Source organism: Daktulosphaira vitifoliae, unplaced genomic scaffold, assembly GCF_025091365.1.
Source record: "Daktulosphaira vitifoliae isolate Bord-2020 unplaced genomic scaffold, ASM2509136v1 Scaffold_1, whole genome shotgun sequence".
NCBI classification, from domain to species: domain Eukaryota; kingdom Metazoa; phylum Arthropoda; class Insecta; order Hemiptera; family Phylloxeridae; genus Daktulosphaira; species Daktulosphaira vitifoliae.
In genome coordinates this window covers 61,060,412-61,080,297 of record NW_026099572.1, presented here as the reverse complement: position 1 = coordinate 61,080,297, position 19,886 = coordinate 61,060,412, and the positions used below count along the sequence as shown (strand labels likewise).

Genomic DNA, 19,886 nt, shown 5'->3' with positions numbered 1-19,886 from the left:
AAACACATCATAGTAAAACCAATACCTTCTCAGCTTCGCATCGAAGCTAAAAAAACACATCATAGTAAAATTAATACCTTCTCAGCTTCGCATCGAAGCTAAAAACACATCATAGTAAAACCAATACCTTCTCAGCTTCGCATCGAAGGTAAAAATAGAGCGGATGTCGTAATATGCCCAATGCTTTGCATTACGCATCTTATATTTATCAATGAAAAATTTAGAATCTTTTTTTTATATTACTTGTAAACAAACAAATAACAAATAACTTATCTGGCATAATATGTACAATGTTCAACACAATTTCTTATTATTTATATATATGTCAATTTATCAATTGTAAAATATGATATCTCAATATAATAACCATTTAATGTATAATTAAATACAATAAGCTAAAAAGATCACTAAAAACGCTGACAACAATATCCCTGGATTGGGGGTACTATCATTCACTATAAAAAGCATTGAAATCCTCTAAGAAGAGAGTTTGCTTTCGTCGGATTCAAATAAGAAAACAATTATTAGCCACAACCCGTGTTATTGTCGGTTATCGTTTTATGCGTCTTGATTATATTCATTCGAAAAGAATTTGTTTTCATTTTTATCTTGTGACGGAGTACAAATCCAATACCTCTAGGTATATATATATATATATATATAAGTAGGGTAAAATAGAGAGNATTATTAACACTTTTATTTATAAATTATATTCATAAGCTTAGAATAACATGTTTGTTTTTTCTTTGAGAAAATTCATAAATTATATTTGTCAGCTCTTTTTATAATAATATTATATGAAGTGTCGAAATGATTTGTGTATTATTCGCATGTATTTATGTATTTAATGTATTAATTCATATATTTTATGCTGATTTGTATATTAATTTATATATTTTATGATGACTTGTCAATAAAATAGCAACATTGCGAGAATGACACAATGATGATTGTGCGGGGATAAAAAAAAATACTATAAAAGGGCTGAGTGCTGAAAGCTTGAAAGAGTCCGTCTCTAAATTTTCATTGAGCTGTTCGAACCTCGCTCTCGACATCGATACGCAAAGTTCGTAATCATCATTGTGAAATTCTTACTTGTTAATTTATGAACTAAACATTTGAGTTCGTGTTATTTTATTATAACCTGATATTGTCAAAAGTTATTATTAAAACAAGGAAAATCTTCAGGAAGACCACAAATTATTAAGAGTCAATACTTATATTATCTTATAATTCAATTATTTAGAATTAATAATCTGAGTATAGAACGATAAAGCAATAGATCAAATAATTATATTAATCTTTAAACTTCAATTAATTATTATTACCTAGTTCGGACCTTATACGAAATCACATTACATGGTATTCGTGAGATGGCCACCGCCTCTTCGTTGCCTCGGTGTATTATTACAGGTACTTACTAGTTGAATCATTTACGATATCTCTATGAGAAGAACCTTAATTATTAATTTTTATATCTACTTGTCTTTATTGTTCTGAACCCTCGGACTCTACAACCCCGATAAAACCTCGTTGCTCACCAATTGACCAAATCCCCAAAATTTCCAATCTTGGTCAAAAACACCCTAACATTCTTCTTTTTTTAGTTATTTTTGTATTATTACAAATGATAGAATTTAGGATACCTGCCAAATGTTTTAATAAGTGATTGTTTTGCANCAAATGATAGAATTTAGGATACCTGCCAAATGTTTTAATAAGTGATCGTTGTGTGCACAACAATTTGAAAATGAAATTCTACGTAAATTTGAAATTATTGAAAGTAAATATTTATACTTATAAATGAACGATTTAATTTTTACAAAAATAAAACAAACAATCAATAATTAGTACTAATCCACAACGAATTAGATCTATTTTGTCGTAGTTTAAACAAATTGTTATCATAATATTTGTTTTAAAACCATTAATATAAACTGTTTGTACCACTATTGTCAATTTTATCGAAATTCTAACACTACTAAAATCTTGAATAATGCGTTGGACCTAAATACTAAAAAACATGAAAGTAGATTAAAGCGGGTTGTTCAAAATTATTTTTTACACTAGTGTACTTAATGTATGACTGTTACTACCTATTTACTATTAAATCAATGTAGTAGTGTTAAGTAATAATTTATTTTGCAGGATATATATTTATGCGAAGTGTGAAAACTAGCGCTTCTGTAATAAACCAAAAATAAAAGATAGAAAAGAAACTGAGTTCAGAGAGTGAATTATTAAAGTTGAGATTGGATAGGTTAAATAGAAATAGAAATTGGTGTACTTAGTAAATTATTATAATTATTATTTATTAGTTTTATAAGTTTTTTTGTAGATTTAATTGCCTTCAATTTTATCTAAATTAATTTTCTCATTAATTATTAATGGTTAATCACGCAATAGATTGTTGGAAGTTCTAAAGCATAGGTTAAATTGTACTTACCTTACGTTCTATGTAATACAATAATATTTCAAGTAATCCAGTGTTGATTTCCGTATTAAACGCACTACGTATACGATTTACACTATACGTCATATAGTCTATATAATTACTTACAAAAAAAAAAACGATTCAAGATTTTTAAATATTATGATTTAATTACACAAAGTCTAAGACTGATCTTACTTGTAAAACACTATAAACACTCTGTATTTTATTATAAATACAATTTTGATTTTTTTTTACTTATTGATTTTTTTACGTCTATTGAATAAGTATTTTTTTTTTTAAAGAGTATATTTTTTATTGAGAGATCGATACCAATATTTCTTAAATTTTTCTCTGGCCTGACCAAAACAAGATTCAGAAATATCTATATCTATGTAAAAAATTTATCAAGGCGGAATTGTGGTGGCCCAATGTGTCCCGGTGTTAAAATAATGCACCTTGAAAGGATGCGGCACAATAATCACCAAGACAAAAATTAAACACTAAAAATATATTTGTAAGTTTCTTTACGCTGTCTGCCAGCGCGATGTTTATTAAAACAAAGACATTAGTAACGAAACTAGCTACCCAATACGCATAGGCTTACAAATATATTCTAACCTAATATACCTAATTCTAGAATAATATTTACTTGCAACCTTTACTCTGTCTGCCGGCGCGATGTTTGTTAAAACAAAGACATTAGTAACGAGACTAGCTACTCAATAAGTATAGGATTGGAATACACTCAGTCAAATAAAATTACCATCAAATAAATTTAAATCTCAATTTAAGTTGAGAAGATTGTGACCTTTAGCTCTGTCTGCCGGCGCGTTGTTTGTTAAAACAAAGACATTAGTAACGAGACTAGCTACCCAATAAGAAAAGCTCACAATAAATTTTTATAATTAAATAAAAATTCAAAGTTAGGTTGGGTTTATTATTAAAATAAAATAATTTTAAAAAGATGTAATGTTTAAAATATTATTTGATATTTATTTCCACAACAAGAAAAATAAAATATTATTAATGATTGAACAAATTAAATTAAATTAAAAGATTCACCAAAACAAAATTCACTCTAAAATTTCTAAGTGTCATTTAGTTTTAAATAAAAATATTCTAAGTCCAAATTAATTAAAAAATCGACTAAGTCCTGGAGAGTGAAATCTTGAGTAGTGTCGTAGATTTTGTGTATTTTAAAATCGTCAAAAGAACTGGTTTAGATGGGAAAAAATGGCTTTTTATAGTCTGTAGGGGGTAGCCCAGCGATCTCTACCGTGATCCTGGAAGCTGAGGCTTTGTATTTTAATTGGTTAATTAAATGGGGTCCCTGCGTGTAGGCGTTACTTAATAATTTCTACAAGAGGGAGATTTTATCGTATAGTTAAAGGGTTATTTTGTACTTTAAATAAGAGAACCCTGTTTTGGTGATCTTATATAATCATGATATGTGACATACATGTACAAATGATAACATCATATTATATGTTAATATTATATGTAATAATATAATATTACACTCCTAGGGTAAAATTATACACAAAATTTTATAAAAACATGCGATTGCTAAAGACAAGCGGCTCAATTAAAAAAAATAATAGAAATATTAATTTGAAAAATTCTCCAATAGATAACTATATTATAGGTAAAATATTTGTTGTCAAATTTAACCGTTGGGGCAACTACAGTAAAATTATTTTTATTTCATCTTAAAAAAATATTTTTATATAGTCATTTAAACAATTTTAGTAGTAAATGATCCTATATCCTACACTTAGTTGTATCAGTGAACATAATTGAAATATTTTTTCAATTAATAATCATTAGTTTATATAGAATCAGAAGGAAAAGACATCAAGGATATTACAGGCATTATAAAATTCTATCATTTAAATATTCCTTTTACGCAGTTACAAGAGAATTGGGGTGCTAATATTAGTTTCAGACTTAAAAGTAATAAAGAGTCTAGGCAAACAAGAAATATAATAATTAATAAATGAGCTTGTTACTTTGTTGTTATAAAGAAAAAAGTAACTTTGAAATTCAGCTTTTTTTTTTTGTGTTATGTATTTTATTATTTTTATTGATGTACAAATATAACATACAAACTTTCTTGTGTATACTAATAAAATGTAAATATGGTAATAATTAATTGTATGTTCTTATAAAATATTAAAATAATATAAAAGTATATTATTAATTACATATAAATTAAATTAAAAAAGTTATTTTATATAGTAACAGAACATAACAAAAATTTATTCAATGAAAATTAAAAGAACTTATAATATGGTATCATATCATCAGTATATTCAATTTGTAAGTTTGAATCATTTTTTGCTTCACACGTGACATCTAATTTTTAACAAAAATTAATTATTAAAAAAATATTTGTGAAATGATGTTTTAAATTGATCGAATGAAATAACAGCACAATATATTATAACCATGGTGGCATATAAAAAAAAATGATTTTGTACAATAAAAGAATATTTAATAGATTATGTATTATATAAGAATGATTTAAAAGTACTTTAGTACTCTAGAATATTTTATGGAAATTTCCTTCTTTTTTTTAATTCCATGCTGTTTATCAGGATGGTATTAACATAAAGGCTTTACACAAAGCCCGAAGATAACCAACTACACAAAGGCATAACGATTGCATTGGTTCGGACACGCTATGTGAAGGGACGAATAAAAGGCTACTTTTATATTTTTTTAAAAGAATACTTTTTCTCATGCTACTGTCTCTGATTATTCCCTATATAGTCTAGTGTATTCTTTGATCGTGTCTCTGTAGTCTTTAACTTAATTCATTTCACATAGTTTAAAACTTACATTAATCGACACATAGCTTAGACATAAATACGCTTCTATAATTCACAAATAATTCTCTTCTTATTAATATACCTCGTATAATTTAAACAAACGCTTCAAACAATTTCACACTATTTACCATCTTTCTTTTGGTTATTACATGCATTATAAAATAATTACCTTCTTTTTTTATCCCATCCTGTTTATCTACTTCATTGGTAGGTTGCACCAAATTTATAAAAGAGTATTGTGCGATGTCTAAAAATATTGAAATGATTTTTAGCTAAATCATAAATTAAAATTTTATTTACAATAGTGTAAAACCAAACTTTACATTCATATAGAATCGTTTTCATCACATTTTCTTCGTTGGTATGATGTATTAAATCTAACGAAGGATTTTGCGCAATATCTAAAAATATTAAAATGTTAGTTAACTCAATTTAAAATTAATTTATATTAAAAACTAGATTTACCATGTTGTTGAATATCTTCTAGGACATCTAATTCATTGGTATGTTCTGTCAAATGTATTGGATTTTGAGTAGTATCTAAATATGTTGACATAAAAATAATTTCAATTTAATTAAATATTGTTTAAATAATTATACCTTGATTGTTATTGGTAGGTGGAGTAGGTAAAAATGTCTGACTTGAATTCAAATCAAATTTAAATCCAAGTTCAATGTACTTTTTCCAGATTGTCGTTAGGATTAAATATTTGATTTTATCATTAAGAAAAATGTAGAATTCTTGATATATTCTTTGAGATTTTAATGTGTTAAATTCCATATTCCATATATTCCACAATAAATCCAAATCAAAGGGTTTTAGTTCACAAAATGATAAATCTTCTTTAAGTTCACGTTTCCTTTGACGTAGAATATCCGCGATACTCAATAATGTACTTTTGATGGAATCCATACTGATATAGAAATTAAACAATTTATTTAATTCTTCATTTTCTTGGAGATTTGTTAGAACTTTTTTTAAAATAAAACGGTTTTTTTTATGGTTGTTCATAGGTATATTATGGTATTTTTCTATAGCAAATAAAGCTCCTTTCATAAATTTTGCTACTGGAATAATTTCATTCATTTTTACTAATAGTGTGACCGTACAATCGTACGTCTTATACCAGTTACCAGTAAAGAATATCTGAAAACAATGTTTTTGAAAATTTAATAATACAAAGAACATTATATTTAAATCGTGAGCGTAAGAACATCCAAGAAATATCGTTGCTTGTCGTATGAAGTTATCGCATTCGATTGTTGTTACAGTTTGATTAATCAACTCGTTCAGTTTATAGTCTTTGCACCGATATTTAATACTTTCGACATCATTTATATTTTTCCATCCGGGTAAATGGAGAAAATTATTTATTATATCAGCGTTTTTTTTTTTATTGTGAGTTCCTTCAGTATGCAAAAATGAGAAAAATATACAAAAGTACACTTGAATATTAAAAGTTATTGCCATTTCCATTTTCACTTTTAAAAAGATTATTATACTAAGAAAAAAAATAGTCGCACAAAATTTGTTTCAATGTTATAGTTATACTAATAATTTATTTCATATCCTTACTAAATATAAACTAGAATAGAGACTACTTATACACAGGTGTATATTGTTAAATAATATAATTTATGTGTGAGCGGGATGAGGCATTGAGTATCTTACGTTTTAAACTGTGCGTATAAAATTTTTTATTTATATCCTTAAAATATAATAATGAACAAATTCCATATAAATTAATTATAGGAATAATAGATAAAAATTTTTAATACCACTTTAGAAAAAAACAGTTTAGCAATGTCTATATCTGTATATTAATTTTTTTTGTGAAACTGAAATAACGTTTTTGATATGTGTCTAAATTTATTACCAAACATTTGTTTAGTTAATGTATGAGTTTTAAATTTAATAAAAATTTTTATACATTGTTGGGCCCAATTTTATGTAATTACATTATGTATAATATATAATTATATGCATTGTATATAGTTCAGTAAGTAATGTAACTGGTTTTTATTGTTTTACTTTTTTGTAACAATTTAATATTTATTAAGTACTACAAATTATTTTTAAATTTAAAATTTAGTAATTTATCTCTCGAAAAATTACGATTTGTAAACTGGTATATTTCGATATTTTTCTTAAAACTGCAATAACTTTAATAAAAATGAACGAATTAAAATATTTTTTTTTAAATAAATAATTTAGAAACTCTCCTTTTATTGAAAATCTTAAATTAACATTTAAAAAAGCAATTTTCGCACAAAAATTTAACTGTTTCAAATTAACTTTAGAAAATGTTCCGGAAATAATACGTCTCGTTATCGTCAATATGATAAATTAAAGCTTATATTAGGTAATATAGGTAAAAAGTTTGACCCGACGACCTAATTTTTATTTGCAAATTGTTATGATACATACAAATTCATTATTCAGTATTCTATATTGTGTATTAATAATTAAATTAAATATTAAATATTCATATCAATCTTTTAAGTTATTCCGAGAAATATGTCTAATAATTCATTGATACAAATCTAATGAAATAACTATAAGGAATTCTTTAGTTGTGACAAATCATCTATTTCAAGTAAAATAACTAACACATCGAATAATAAACAGATAATAGTAAAAGGTCGTGACACTTCTTTTACATATAGACGAATTAAATTTAAAATAAAAGGGCACAAACATTGTTAATTCGACTCACTGCTCCTTGACGTCATGATCTTTCAACAAGTTGTAACGTGACAAAAAGTATCTGCTTATTTTTTTTCTGTCTATTTGTATATATAAGTATATGTGTGTGTTCTAATTAATCTTGGCTGAGCCGAATGCGTGTTGCGACGGCACTTATCATTTAAATAATCATGATAAGGTGTTGTGATTTGTTTGTGCGCGTGCGAGATAGTCAGCTGTGTACTACTTCGGACCGGTTCACGGACGGCATTTGTGTGTATACTCACCCCGTTCCTTTCCTATCTTGAACGTCATTTGCACTGCTCACCATATACATTGTCGCCTTACGATATTTTTTTATTCAAATTATTCTCAACTATTTCTGGCACTGAGTAATAAAATTTGTTGACCCCTACTCTAAAGGCTAGCCGTGGTGTCGCCATCGGACCGCCGGGTCAAACGCCAGACGTTTTGTCGGGGAACAGCCATAGGCGAAATTGTTCGTACTATTTCCCGTCCGTAGCGGTGTTTTTTTTTTGTCGTGTGTGCTGCAGCTATTTTGTGTTATATTTTTTTACGTGAGTGCAGGCACGTAGACATGGGTGGGCCTGGACCCCCTTAGATTTAATGTGGCCCAGGGCCGGCCCCCCAAATTTAAAATTCAATTATTTTTACGAATTATCAATAACGTACTAGGCCTTATATACATTGAAATTATTATTAATTTGTGATTACTATTGAGTAATACAGTTATTATTATGGCTGTATTTTCATTTTTATATTCATAGAAAACGTTATTTGAAAATGATAACGTTCTGGACGTAATAATAAATGGAATAGCAGTTACTCCAAACGTGGTTGTAGATAAATTTTTTTTAACTCTGATCCAACAAATGATAACAAACTATCAAGTATTATTGATACTTAATGAAATATGCATTGATTAGAATCTAGTTGATTACAAAATTTAATCTTTTTTTTTTTTATAATTTAGTAGTTATAATAGGTAATTTATTTGTTTTTGTTAATTTGTTATTTGCGTGCTCTAAATAATAGTAATGAAAATATGATTAAAAAAAGGCAGGAATTGTTTTTAATTTTAAATAAAATAAATTTTACATTGTTTATAATTTATATTTATTTTCAAAATTATTTATAACTTATTTGTTATTAGTATTTAGGTATAAATTATTTTTTCTTAATAGCTTAAAAGTTGAAAAATTAAATCAGCTTATGTTCACATCATTATTTTATTAGCTTCGATGCAAAGCTGAGAAGGTATTGGTTTTACTATGATGTGTTTTTTTTTGTCTGTTACCACTTTTTCTCAGCTCTCACCGAACCGATTTCTTTCAATGATACGTTAAAAGATCAAAAAATAACCGAATCAATATAATTTTTTTTTATATAGATGTGTGATGTCTTAACTTATCATTTGGTATATTTTTTTTCATATCTGACCCTTTACCTGCCCACAGGGGGGGATTTAAAATGACAACTTTTTCACAAAAAATTAATTTTTTCAAAACTTTTGAAAATGTTCCGGAAAGTCTGACACTTTTATATATATATTACATTAAAGCTAATGTAATGTACTTTATTATGGAAAAAAAAATTTCGGACTTGCGAATTGAGCTAAAAGTTTTGGTAATAAATTTATTATTATTTTTTTTATTATAAACTTTCACTTTAAAGGACAAAAAAAAGTAGGTTAAAAATTATTACTTTTAACATATTAAAAATCAATAATAACTTGAAAACAATTAATTATAAAAAATATATAATCTATAAGTAAAAAAGAATTACTAATCTGGATATAATTAAGGAAGTAGAAGTTGTTGTTGCTTTTATAATTATCCATCAATTTTTTAGAATTAAACACTATCTACAGATTTGCATCGAAGCGTTTCTTATGATAGTGATTTTAATCACTGTCAGATTAAATCTATATTGGACCCAACTATGCCTCGTCCCCACTGTGCCACGACCTCACTGTGCTGGGTTTTTGTTATATTTATCTGTTCATTACCATCAGTCATACTCAATGACTGTCTGAAAAAATCATCTATTGTTTTTTTTATTATAAACTTTCACGAAAATCAACCATAAAGGATTAACAAAATAGGTTAAATATGTCATTTTTCATATTTTTAACACATTAATAATTAAATTCAGTATTAATTTAAAACAATTTTTTTTTATGTCAATACTTATTTTTTAATAATAAGTAATTCTATCAAAACTTAGAAGTGATAGAAAAAGTCTAATTAGAGATTTAAAAAGAGCGCGAAAAGTTGAAAAAGAAAAGTACATTTTTGTTTATTATAATTTCTTTGCAGAATAATGGTAATTAGTATAAACCAATAGTACTTAGTATTAAGGGTGTAATAAATTAGTAGTGATATGTATTTATGTATATATGTTATCATGACGTGTGGGTGCTCCGTGTATTGATGTCCAATTTCTTGTACATGCTCTTACGCCGTCAATACATAATTCGCCATCAAATAGTACAACAGTTTTTACACGACCAAATCCGTAATCGATAAATTTATCACAAATGCCTTGATCATAATTTATGTTTACTAAATCTACCGTTCTCTTCTTAATCGCTGCATATTCGGCACCCATATCAACAAACGCTCGTACGTTGACACCATTTACCATAGCATTCTTACAGTACTTATTTTGCGTGCTGTTGCTTACTTGAAGCACTGGTTGTTGACTAGTAGTCGCTCCTTGACTTGTCGACGGAATACTTGAAAGTCTGACTCCTAGTTTGCCTAACGTATAATGTTGTGCTGCTACATCGTCCCAATCGCACAGTAACGCACACTCCTCCACTCTATAAATCCATTAATCTATTATTGTTCCACAAACAGGATCCTTTGTCGTTATTGTTGTTGACATATCAGTCCAAAACAATCGGTGTTGATTGTCCATACTAGTATTCTCTCCATTATTACCAACCATATTGTTCAATCACCAACTTTACTAGGATCCCAGCACACAATGAACTTCAAGCAACACTGCACTTGACCACTCCTACTGAGCCACACGATGTTTTATTTGTCAACACTAACCGGACAGTCCAAATAAAAATAGTTTGACAACGCCCCAATGGACACAAGTAATTAAACACAAGTTTCAGACTTCGACCCCAAAACGGTAAAATCTCAAACATGCCAACACGACCGATATCTTTATGTTCGCAGTACTCGATTTAAACTTCAATTCGCACTTAAATACATAAAAAAAAATAAACTCTTTTACAACACACACGAAACCTCGCACCTGAACTGTAGTAAACATTCTATTACACTTAATATTTAGATATATATGAAGTATAGTGTTGTAGGTTGTACCGAAAAAACAGTCTATATATAAAAAAAACCGTGAATTTGCGTGTGCATTCTGGAAAAGAGAGGAAAATAATTATTAAAACAATTTAGAACACGACGTAGAAATATCTTTAATGTTTTATTATGTAAAGCACCAATAGGTCGTTTCTTACACGACAGTCGGCAAACTACTACTAACTCTAATAGACAAGTACAGATAAATAACAGTCCTTTTAACAATCACAGATAAGACCAAAACAACAATGATACACGAATAATAAAATTATTATATGATAATTTTGTGGCTCGCTTTAAGTCTTCTTTAGTTATTTCGAATGCACTCATTGATTGATTGGTCTATACGTTTGGTGTTTTGTCATTTCTTTTGCTGTTTTTAAGATAATCGTGGAGGATACCTTTTGTACTTGGATACAACAATGGTAAAAATTGCACATAGTCAAAAAACGTCGAAGCTTTTGTATATTATTCGGCCACGGATATTTGTTTATAGCTTTCAGTTTTTCAGGATTTGGTTCAAGATCATTACCCGAAATTATGTATCCTAAAAATAGTACCTCTTCTTTTCGAAATATAGATTTATATTGGTCACAATACCCAACTCACTGAGTCATTGTAATACACGTTCGAGGTGGTTCAAATGTTCTTATGTTGAAGATGATGCAACCAAAATATCGTCCAAATACACTTCACAAAAATCTAAGTCTTTCAAAACACCGTGTATGAAACGTTGAAATATTTGAACTGCATTTTTAAAACCTTATCCCATCCGAATAAACTCAAATAAACTAAAAGGTGTTGTATAACTGTTTTTGGAATATCAGACGGTTCTATTGGTATATGATTAAAATCTTTAACCAAAACGATTTTTGAAAAAATACTTTTATTTTGCAATCGTTGTGTGATGTCTTAAATGTGTGGAATAGAGTACATGTCCGGTAATGTGATTGCTTTTAACCTACAATAGTCGCCGCTCGGTCTCCATTCACCGTTATTTTTTTTTTATAGTTTTAGTGGGTTGGCCAACGAACTATTTTCCGACGTGTGTTGGTATTTATACGGCGGTTTGCATTTAGTAGCCTTATTTTTGAACTGATAATGATAATAAAAGGTATCATATCGTGGTCGTGAATTTTCACGGCGCACAAGTGATTTTGAGTGACGTCAATTGTAGTTACGGCTAAGTCGCTCTACTGCTTGTGTGAGTGCTGCGATCTGATATTCCAATTTTTTTATTGTCGTTGCATCGTCTTATTCATGTGACTGACGGTTTGTGATCTTGTCACTAACCCTGGAAATAGAAAAACCATCATTTCGACTGTCCGATAATATTATCTGCCATCGAAGCTAAGTTATCTAACTCAGCTTTTCCCAACTTCTTTTACTTGCGGAACCCTTGCAGGAGCTTGAAAATTTTGAGGAACCCCCATATTTTTTCTATAATAGTAATGCAGACATATGTTTTGTACACTGAAATGAGTGGGTTTTTGGACACTTCCGGCATAAAAGTGTCATTAATAAAATTAAAAAAAACGTAGTTAAGACGGTTTTAACATTTTATTTGGTTTATAACTATTACAGTATTATAAAATATAAATGATCATATCAAAGCTTAAAATTTAATATTTGTCTCTTATTATTCTAAAATTGATTTAATGAGAAGATTGGAATCTTTCCATAGTTTTCTTCATAATTGTTTTTAAATGTGGAGTTATTCCTGAAAGTTGGATTCGTAGGTCCGGAGCCGCGTTCAGTTGATTTCGAAACTTATTCTTGGTCTTTGTATATGCTGAAAAGCCAGTTTCACACAAGTAGGAAGTTGCAAATGGCAATAAAACGGTGATAGCCTTTATGGACAATTGTTCGTAATCACTTTCCACGGCGATCTATCACTCCTCAATTTTAAATGACTCGAACTTGATTTTCAATTCAGATGAAGATTTTACTTCAAGCAAACTTTTGTTTTCAATGGATGATATTTCTTTTGGCTTTTTCTGAATTGAAAATGGATTTTGTACCCACAAATTATCAGAATCTTTGTTTATTCTTGGAAAGTAGGAAAGTAATCCGGATTTTAAATCGATTAAATGGTCTTTTATTTCTTCTGCATTTATCGGTGTCACTGAGCTCTAATTTTCATATAAGAATTTATTCAAGTTGGAGAAACATGAAAAATCATTTTCTTGTACACATTCGACCCAAAAATCCAACTTGCCAATGAGAGCTTTAAACTTGTCATTGGTTTGAAAGATCGAAGTTTCTTTTCCTTGTAAACCCAAGTTTGTTTCGTTTAACTTGTTGAAAATATCAGAGAGGTAAGCTAACTTTATGAGCCAATTCTCATCATGAAACCACTCAAAAAGATTTGTTTTCGTATGCTCCTTCAGAAAAATTTTTACTTCATCTCGCAATTCAAAAAGTCTTGTTAAAACTTTGCCTCTGGACAACCATCTGATTTCTGTATGTAAAAGAAGATTCTGATGATCACTCCCCATTTCCTCACAGAGCTTCTTGAACAGCCTTGTTTTTAAGGGGCGTGATTTTATAAAGTTCACACACTGAACAGCTACGTCTAGTGCTGATTTAAGATCTGGCGAAAGTTTCTTGGTTTCTAACGCATGGCGATGTAAAACACAGTGGCTGTTACTACATTTTGGAGCTACCTCTTTAATTCTGGTTATTACACCTATTATTTTCCCAACCATTGCAGCAGCACCATCCGTGCATACGTCCACATATTTTTGCCATGATAATTTTTTTTTCACTAAGTACTTATTTAAAACATCAAAAATTTCCTCTCCTGTGGTATGCGTTTTCAAACTTTCACAAATAAGCAACCCTTCTTGTATGGTTTTCTCATGAGTATATCTGGCAAAAACAAGTAGTATGGACAACCCAGAAACATCGGTACATTCGTCCATTTGTAAAGAAAATTGGTTACAGTTAATTAATCTGAAGACAAATTCATCTTCAATGTGGTCAGAGATTTTATGAATTCGATCAGAAATCGTATTGTTTGAGCACTGCACTGCTGCAACTTTTTTACCCGCAACTTCTCCAAGATTACAAGAGACCACTTCTATCATACTAGGTTTAATCAAACTTTCGGCAATGGTGTGAGGTTTTCCGACACGTGCAATATTATAACCCAATATAAATGAAACATCTGTGTTTTTCTCATTTTCGTCTTTTACATACTTAGTGAGAGAACTCGTACTTTCAATTGAAATGTCTTTCTTCATTCTAAAAAATTCATGATCTTTCCCTTTTAGATTTGGATGATTAGATTCCAAATGTCGCTTAAGCTTCGCAGGAGCCAAAGAACTGTTACTGAGAACTTTTTCACAAACTACGCACCCCACATCGGGAAACGTATCTACTCCAATGGGAATAAATCCAAACGATAAATATTCTTCATCATATCGTCTTTTTTTACCTTTTGAAAAATTAATTTGAGTGTATTCCTTACTTGGAGATGCTTCATTTTCGACAGTTAGTTTTTGGGGAGGAGCTGCTTCACAGTGGGAAGTCGAGTTTTCCGATGAAACAGACGAAGTACTGCTTTTACTTGTAGATGTTAGACCGGTCATCTCTAATGATAATAATCACCCCGTTTTGAGCCATTTTTCCATTATATTATATATTATACCAGAAAATTAAAGAGTTATTCGTGATAGTAATAATTGAACACTAAAATTCACTGTTAGAAAAAAAAACGGTTTTTCACTTCGTCAAAGCAGAATGAAGACTGACAACTACAAATAAATATTTTGTAGTGGCGAGACCAATTGAACGACTACTCGCTAATGACCACAGATAAGATAAATGAATACCTATAGTAGGTCCTATTTATACGCAACGATAAATCGAAGCAATTCGATCGATACGATGAATTGCTAGCATTTATTGTTGCGTGTAAAACCGGCTTTATAAGTTTATAACAAATAATATATATTATATAAGATATTATATATAAGATATTTTATCATAGGATAAGGAAACTAAAAATAATTTTTATATTTTCCCAAATTTCTCACGGAACCCTTGGCGTCGGNTAGGATAAGGAAACTAAAAATAATTTTTATATTTTCCCAAATTTCTCACGGAACCCTTAGGTTCCGCGAAACACCAGTTGGGAAACGCTGATCTAACTTATCGTTGCTAGCTGAAATTATAGCTTTCACCTGATGTGATAACCTTTGCATCCATAGTGTTTTGAGTATTTCATCAGTTAATTTTCCTTTAGATAGTTCACGCATTTTTGAAAGAAAGTGGGATGGTTTCCGATCACCGAGTCGACTTCGATTAGTAATATTTTTAACCGACATTGTTCAGATTCGGAAAATCTTTCAATGAGGCGGGTTTTCAAATGCTTCAAACATTCTCTTTTCTGGTGGATTGAGTATTATGTCGCCAAATTACGCGAGAATTTCACTTTCCATAGAGGAAACAACATAGTAAAATTTACTTGTGTCATCTGTAATTCTGTTTGTGTAAAAACCGATTCAATTTGTTTGAACCAAAGTTTTAAGTTGGTACGCCAGAAAGTTGGATTATTAAACACTCGGCTTGAATTCATATTGGTTTCGCTGTATGTGATATGGTCTCGGTCATCGTCATCCGTCGCGTCGTCGCGCACATTTACTATCGCACTATCGGATTTATTGTTTATTTTAGAGGGCACCAATTAGTAGTGTATAATATATACAAGGAAATTATATATATCATATACAATTTCCTTTATTAAAAATACTACAATTAAAATTTATAATAATTAATAATTCTTCAACATTAAAAAATGATGTATATATATATGAAAAATAAAATTACAAGTACTAAGTGATGTCGGATTGATGGACACCACGAGACTAAAAATAATACATGGAGTGTTATCGTACTGTTCTGCAGTGTAAACTTACGATAAACATATAAAAATATTTATTGTGACATGTTATCTTAAATTTTAGTTAATCCTTGCAGTCTATTTAATTGCTTTAATAAATATTTATTCATATATTATAAGTGAATATCAATAAACTACTAATCAGAATATAATTAAGGAAATAGAATCAATGTTGATTTTTAATAATTCGCTAATTACTTAGAATTAAACACATTCTATAAATTTTGCACTGAAACGTTTTTTATGATAATGAACTATACTTGTCTCAACTATGCCACGTAATCACTGTTCCGCTACCCTATTGTGCTACCTTTTAGCTTCAATGCGAAGCTGAGAAGGTATTAATTTTAGCATGATGTATTTTTTTTTGTGTCTGTTACCACTTTTTCTCAGCATTCACTGAACTGATTTTGATGAACAATATATCAAAAGATCACAAATCGTATCTAGTCGATTGTATTACCCTCAAAAATTGAAAAAATTTCTCTCATTCCCCGTAAATGGGGGAAACCTCCAAAAAAATTCCTCCCGGCTTCTCAGCATCAGGTTCACCATGGACCCCACACCGAACGCGGACCCCGAGCGGAATTCATACTCCTCCCGCTTGCTGGCTCACGCCTCGCACCGGAAGAGCGTATGCAGAGCATTATCCACTTCTCCCGGGCGACCCCGACAGTGATCCCACGTCGGTGCGGCTGCCTTCCGAATACCGTGAAGGTATTCGTTGAAGCAGCCGTGACCGGACATCACCTGGGTTAGACGGTACGTCATCTCCCAGTGAGTCCGGCCAATCCACCTGTCGAGCAGGCTGGGTCCGATGAGGGACCTCGTCCACGCTCCTGCGGATTCCTCCTCGGCCAATCGTTGGCGCCAATTGGACACGGTTACGCTCCGGAGCTGCAGCCGGTCCTCTGCGCGAAGCGGTTGACCGGTGCTCTTCCGGAGCTCGTATCCGTTGGCGCGTTCGACGGCCAACAAGTCCGCGGGCGGCAGAGAAGCCAGGATCCTGGCTGCCACTCTGGATATGGTGCGGTATGCGGACACCGTCCGGAGAGAGGCCTTTTCTGTACCCGGTTCAGCGCTTCTGCGTTCTTGGGCGAGTACTCCAGTATACCCGCCCAGACCGAGGAGCCGTAAAGGAGGACCGAGTGAACGACGCTGACTAACAGTCGGCGTCGATGTTCTCTCAGTCCCCCGATATTCGGCATCAGTCCCGCCAGGCGGTCCATGACCTTCTGAGCCCGCTGAGCCGCACGTTCTATGTGCGGCCCGAATATCAACCTGTCGTCGATGAGCAGACCCAGATAACTCATGGTCCGCTTCAGAGGGACATCAGTCCTCAGTATGGTGAGCCTCGGAGGAACATACTTGTACTTTCGCGTGAACAAAACCGCTTCGGTTTTGTCCAACGCTAGGCACAAGCCGGTCCCCTCCTGCTGGATCCAGGCAGTGACGGCGCTCAATGCACCGTTTGCCCGGATACCAGCCTCCTCCGCCGAAGTGCCTTCCGCCACCATGAGCGTGTCGTCCGCGTAACAGATGACACGTGTTCGCCGTGGCAGCGGAATTTTATTTTAAAATACCTGACTAAAGGAGTACAGATTTTTATAAATATTATATAAATTTGAGATAGCATAGAAAGTTAAACTTATTTAAATTTTTTTGTTTTTTGAAGTCAAGAAAATTAATTTTGAAATTTGAATTAGCTGAAATAGCTCATTTTTTCAGCTATCGGTAGCAACGTACGGTTTCCGAGGTGGTAAGATTTATGTTTAACACGCTTGAGGCACAAGGTTCCAAAACGCGTATGGCAATGAATTTTTTCTTAAATTTTTTTAAGTTAGAATAAATTTTCAACTACTTTGATTTTTATCTCATTTAGATTCAATAACTTCAATAAAGATGAAGGATCCCATCACTGTAGTCGCCACTCGCGAGAAGAAATTTCTTATCCATATTAAAATTATTTTACTATATTTTTAGTTTTAGCTTCGATGCAAAGCTGAGAAGATATTTTTTTGTGACTATCATTTATTTTCTCTGCTCTAACTGGACCTACTTTTTTCGACAATACGTCAAATGACTACAATTCGTATCTATTTGAAGATATTACCCTCAAAAATTGAAAAAAAATTCTAATTTATTAATTAAACAGTTAGTCATTCCATGTTCTCTATAAAGACAATTAAAATCATTCATTTCTAATGTTTTCAAAGTATTTATTGACGAATTAAGTTTGATATGATAGGTTTCAACTACAAAATTTAATCATTTTACTTTGTAATTTAATAATTTTTTTACTCTATTTGTGTAATTTTTTGGTAACATGTTGCTATATAAATCATTTCTAAAAAAAATGATTGTTAGTTCTCCTGAATTAATAATGGATTTTTACAATTATAATCAAATTTTATTATACGCTCAATTAAGTAAATATTTTTAACAACTTTGTTTTGATTGGTTCATTTAGTTAAAGTAAATCATTAAAATTAGTTAAGTTATGAATATTTCAATTGTAGAATCTTTTTATACACCAAAAGTTATTAGGTAATGATTACTATTATTTCTATTTCAGTTATCTATTACGATAAAAATGCAAAAAAATATTGAGCTTTTCGGATAAATTTACAATAAATAGTAATTATAAAATTTTCTGACTGCATTTTGATCTTAACGATACAATTTTTTTAATTGTCATAAAATTTTCTATTTAATGATGTCAATGTCAAACTTGCCAATTGAGCTAAAATTTATGGTAAAATAAATTATTTGTTTTAATTATAAATATTCACAAAAATCTACTTTAAACGATTAAAAAATAGGTTATTATGTCATTTTCCTTATTTTTAACGTATATAATCAAAATCAGTATTAATTTAAAACAATATTTTTTGTTCTTAATTATTTTTTTTTATATGTAAATACTATTTTTTAATAATATTAAAACTTAGAAGTGATAAAAAAAGCCTAATTTCACATTTGAAAACATCGCGAAAATTTGATTTAGAATAGTATATTTTTGTTTCTGATGAAAGTTCCTTGTAGTCCAGTGTATAAAACTTATAACCTTGTTAACTGTTATAACTTTATCAAAAATGACCAAATCGGTATAATTTTTTTTTATATAGATGCATGTCTTTACTTATCATTTAGTTTTTTTTTTTTATAAATCTAACCCTTTACCTGCCCACAGGGGGGGATTTAAAATGACAACTTTTTCACAACAAATTTACTTTTTCAACATAACTTTTGAAAATGTTCCGGAAGATCTGACACTTTTATATATATCTTATATTAAAGCTAATGTAATATACTTAAATTTGAAAAAAAAAAATTTGACCTCTGGACTTGTCTTCATGGCAAAAATGGCTACCGAATGCTTTTTTCGTGTGAAAATTCTCGATTTTATTATTTATATTATATTTAACTTTATAATGCTATAACTTATTGAAAAGTTTATGGATCCACACAATTTTTTTATGACAAATAATATTTTTTAATAAACCCTTTTTCATTCGACATACTTTATCTTAATCAGGATATTAATAAGGAACCAGCAGATCAAGTAGCTTTTGGAATAAAACACCAATTTTTTTAAAATTAAACACTATCTAAAGATTTGCATCGAAGCGTTTATTTTTGATAGTGATTTTAATCACTGTCAGATATCATT

General features: G+C 30.1%; 1 protein-coding gene across 5 annotated transcripts in view; it reads right to left on the bottom strand.

Annotated features, from left to right (window-relative positions):
• Window positions 1-4,645: 4,645 nt before the first annotated feature.
• Window positions 4,646-19,886, bottom strand: part of LOC126894416 (uncharacterized) — a 25,146-nt gene continuing 9,905 nt past the window's right edge. Inside the window, exons 1-6 of one of the 5 annotated variants that reach the window (XM_050665447.1) lie at window positions 7,965-8,234; window positions 5,866-6,412; window positions 5,731-5,805; window positions 5,589-5,666; window positions 5,435-5,512; window positions 4,646-4,789 (exon numbers count right to left, since the gene is read on the bottom strand). In XM_050665447.1, the coding sequence (XP_050521404.1) occupies window positions 4,707-4,789; window positions 5,435-5,512; window positions 5,589-5,666; window positions 5,731-5,805; window positions 5,866-6,352 (801 nt within the window). In that variant the 5' untranslated portion in view covers window positions 6,353-6,412; window positions 7,965-8,234 and the 3' untranslated portion in view covers window positions 4,646-4,706. Of the gene's footprint in view, window positions 4,790-5,434; window positions 5,513-5,588; window positions 5,667-5,730; window positions 5,806-5,865; window positions 6,930-7,964; window positions 8,235-18,853; window positions 18,957-19,886 lie in introns of those variants that run through there. The other 4 variants (XM_050665445.1, XM_050665443.1, XM_050665442.1 and 1 more) reach the window with 4 other exon arrangements.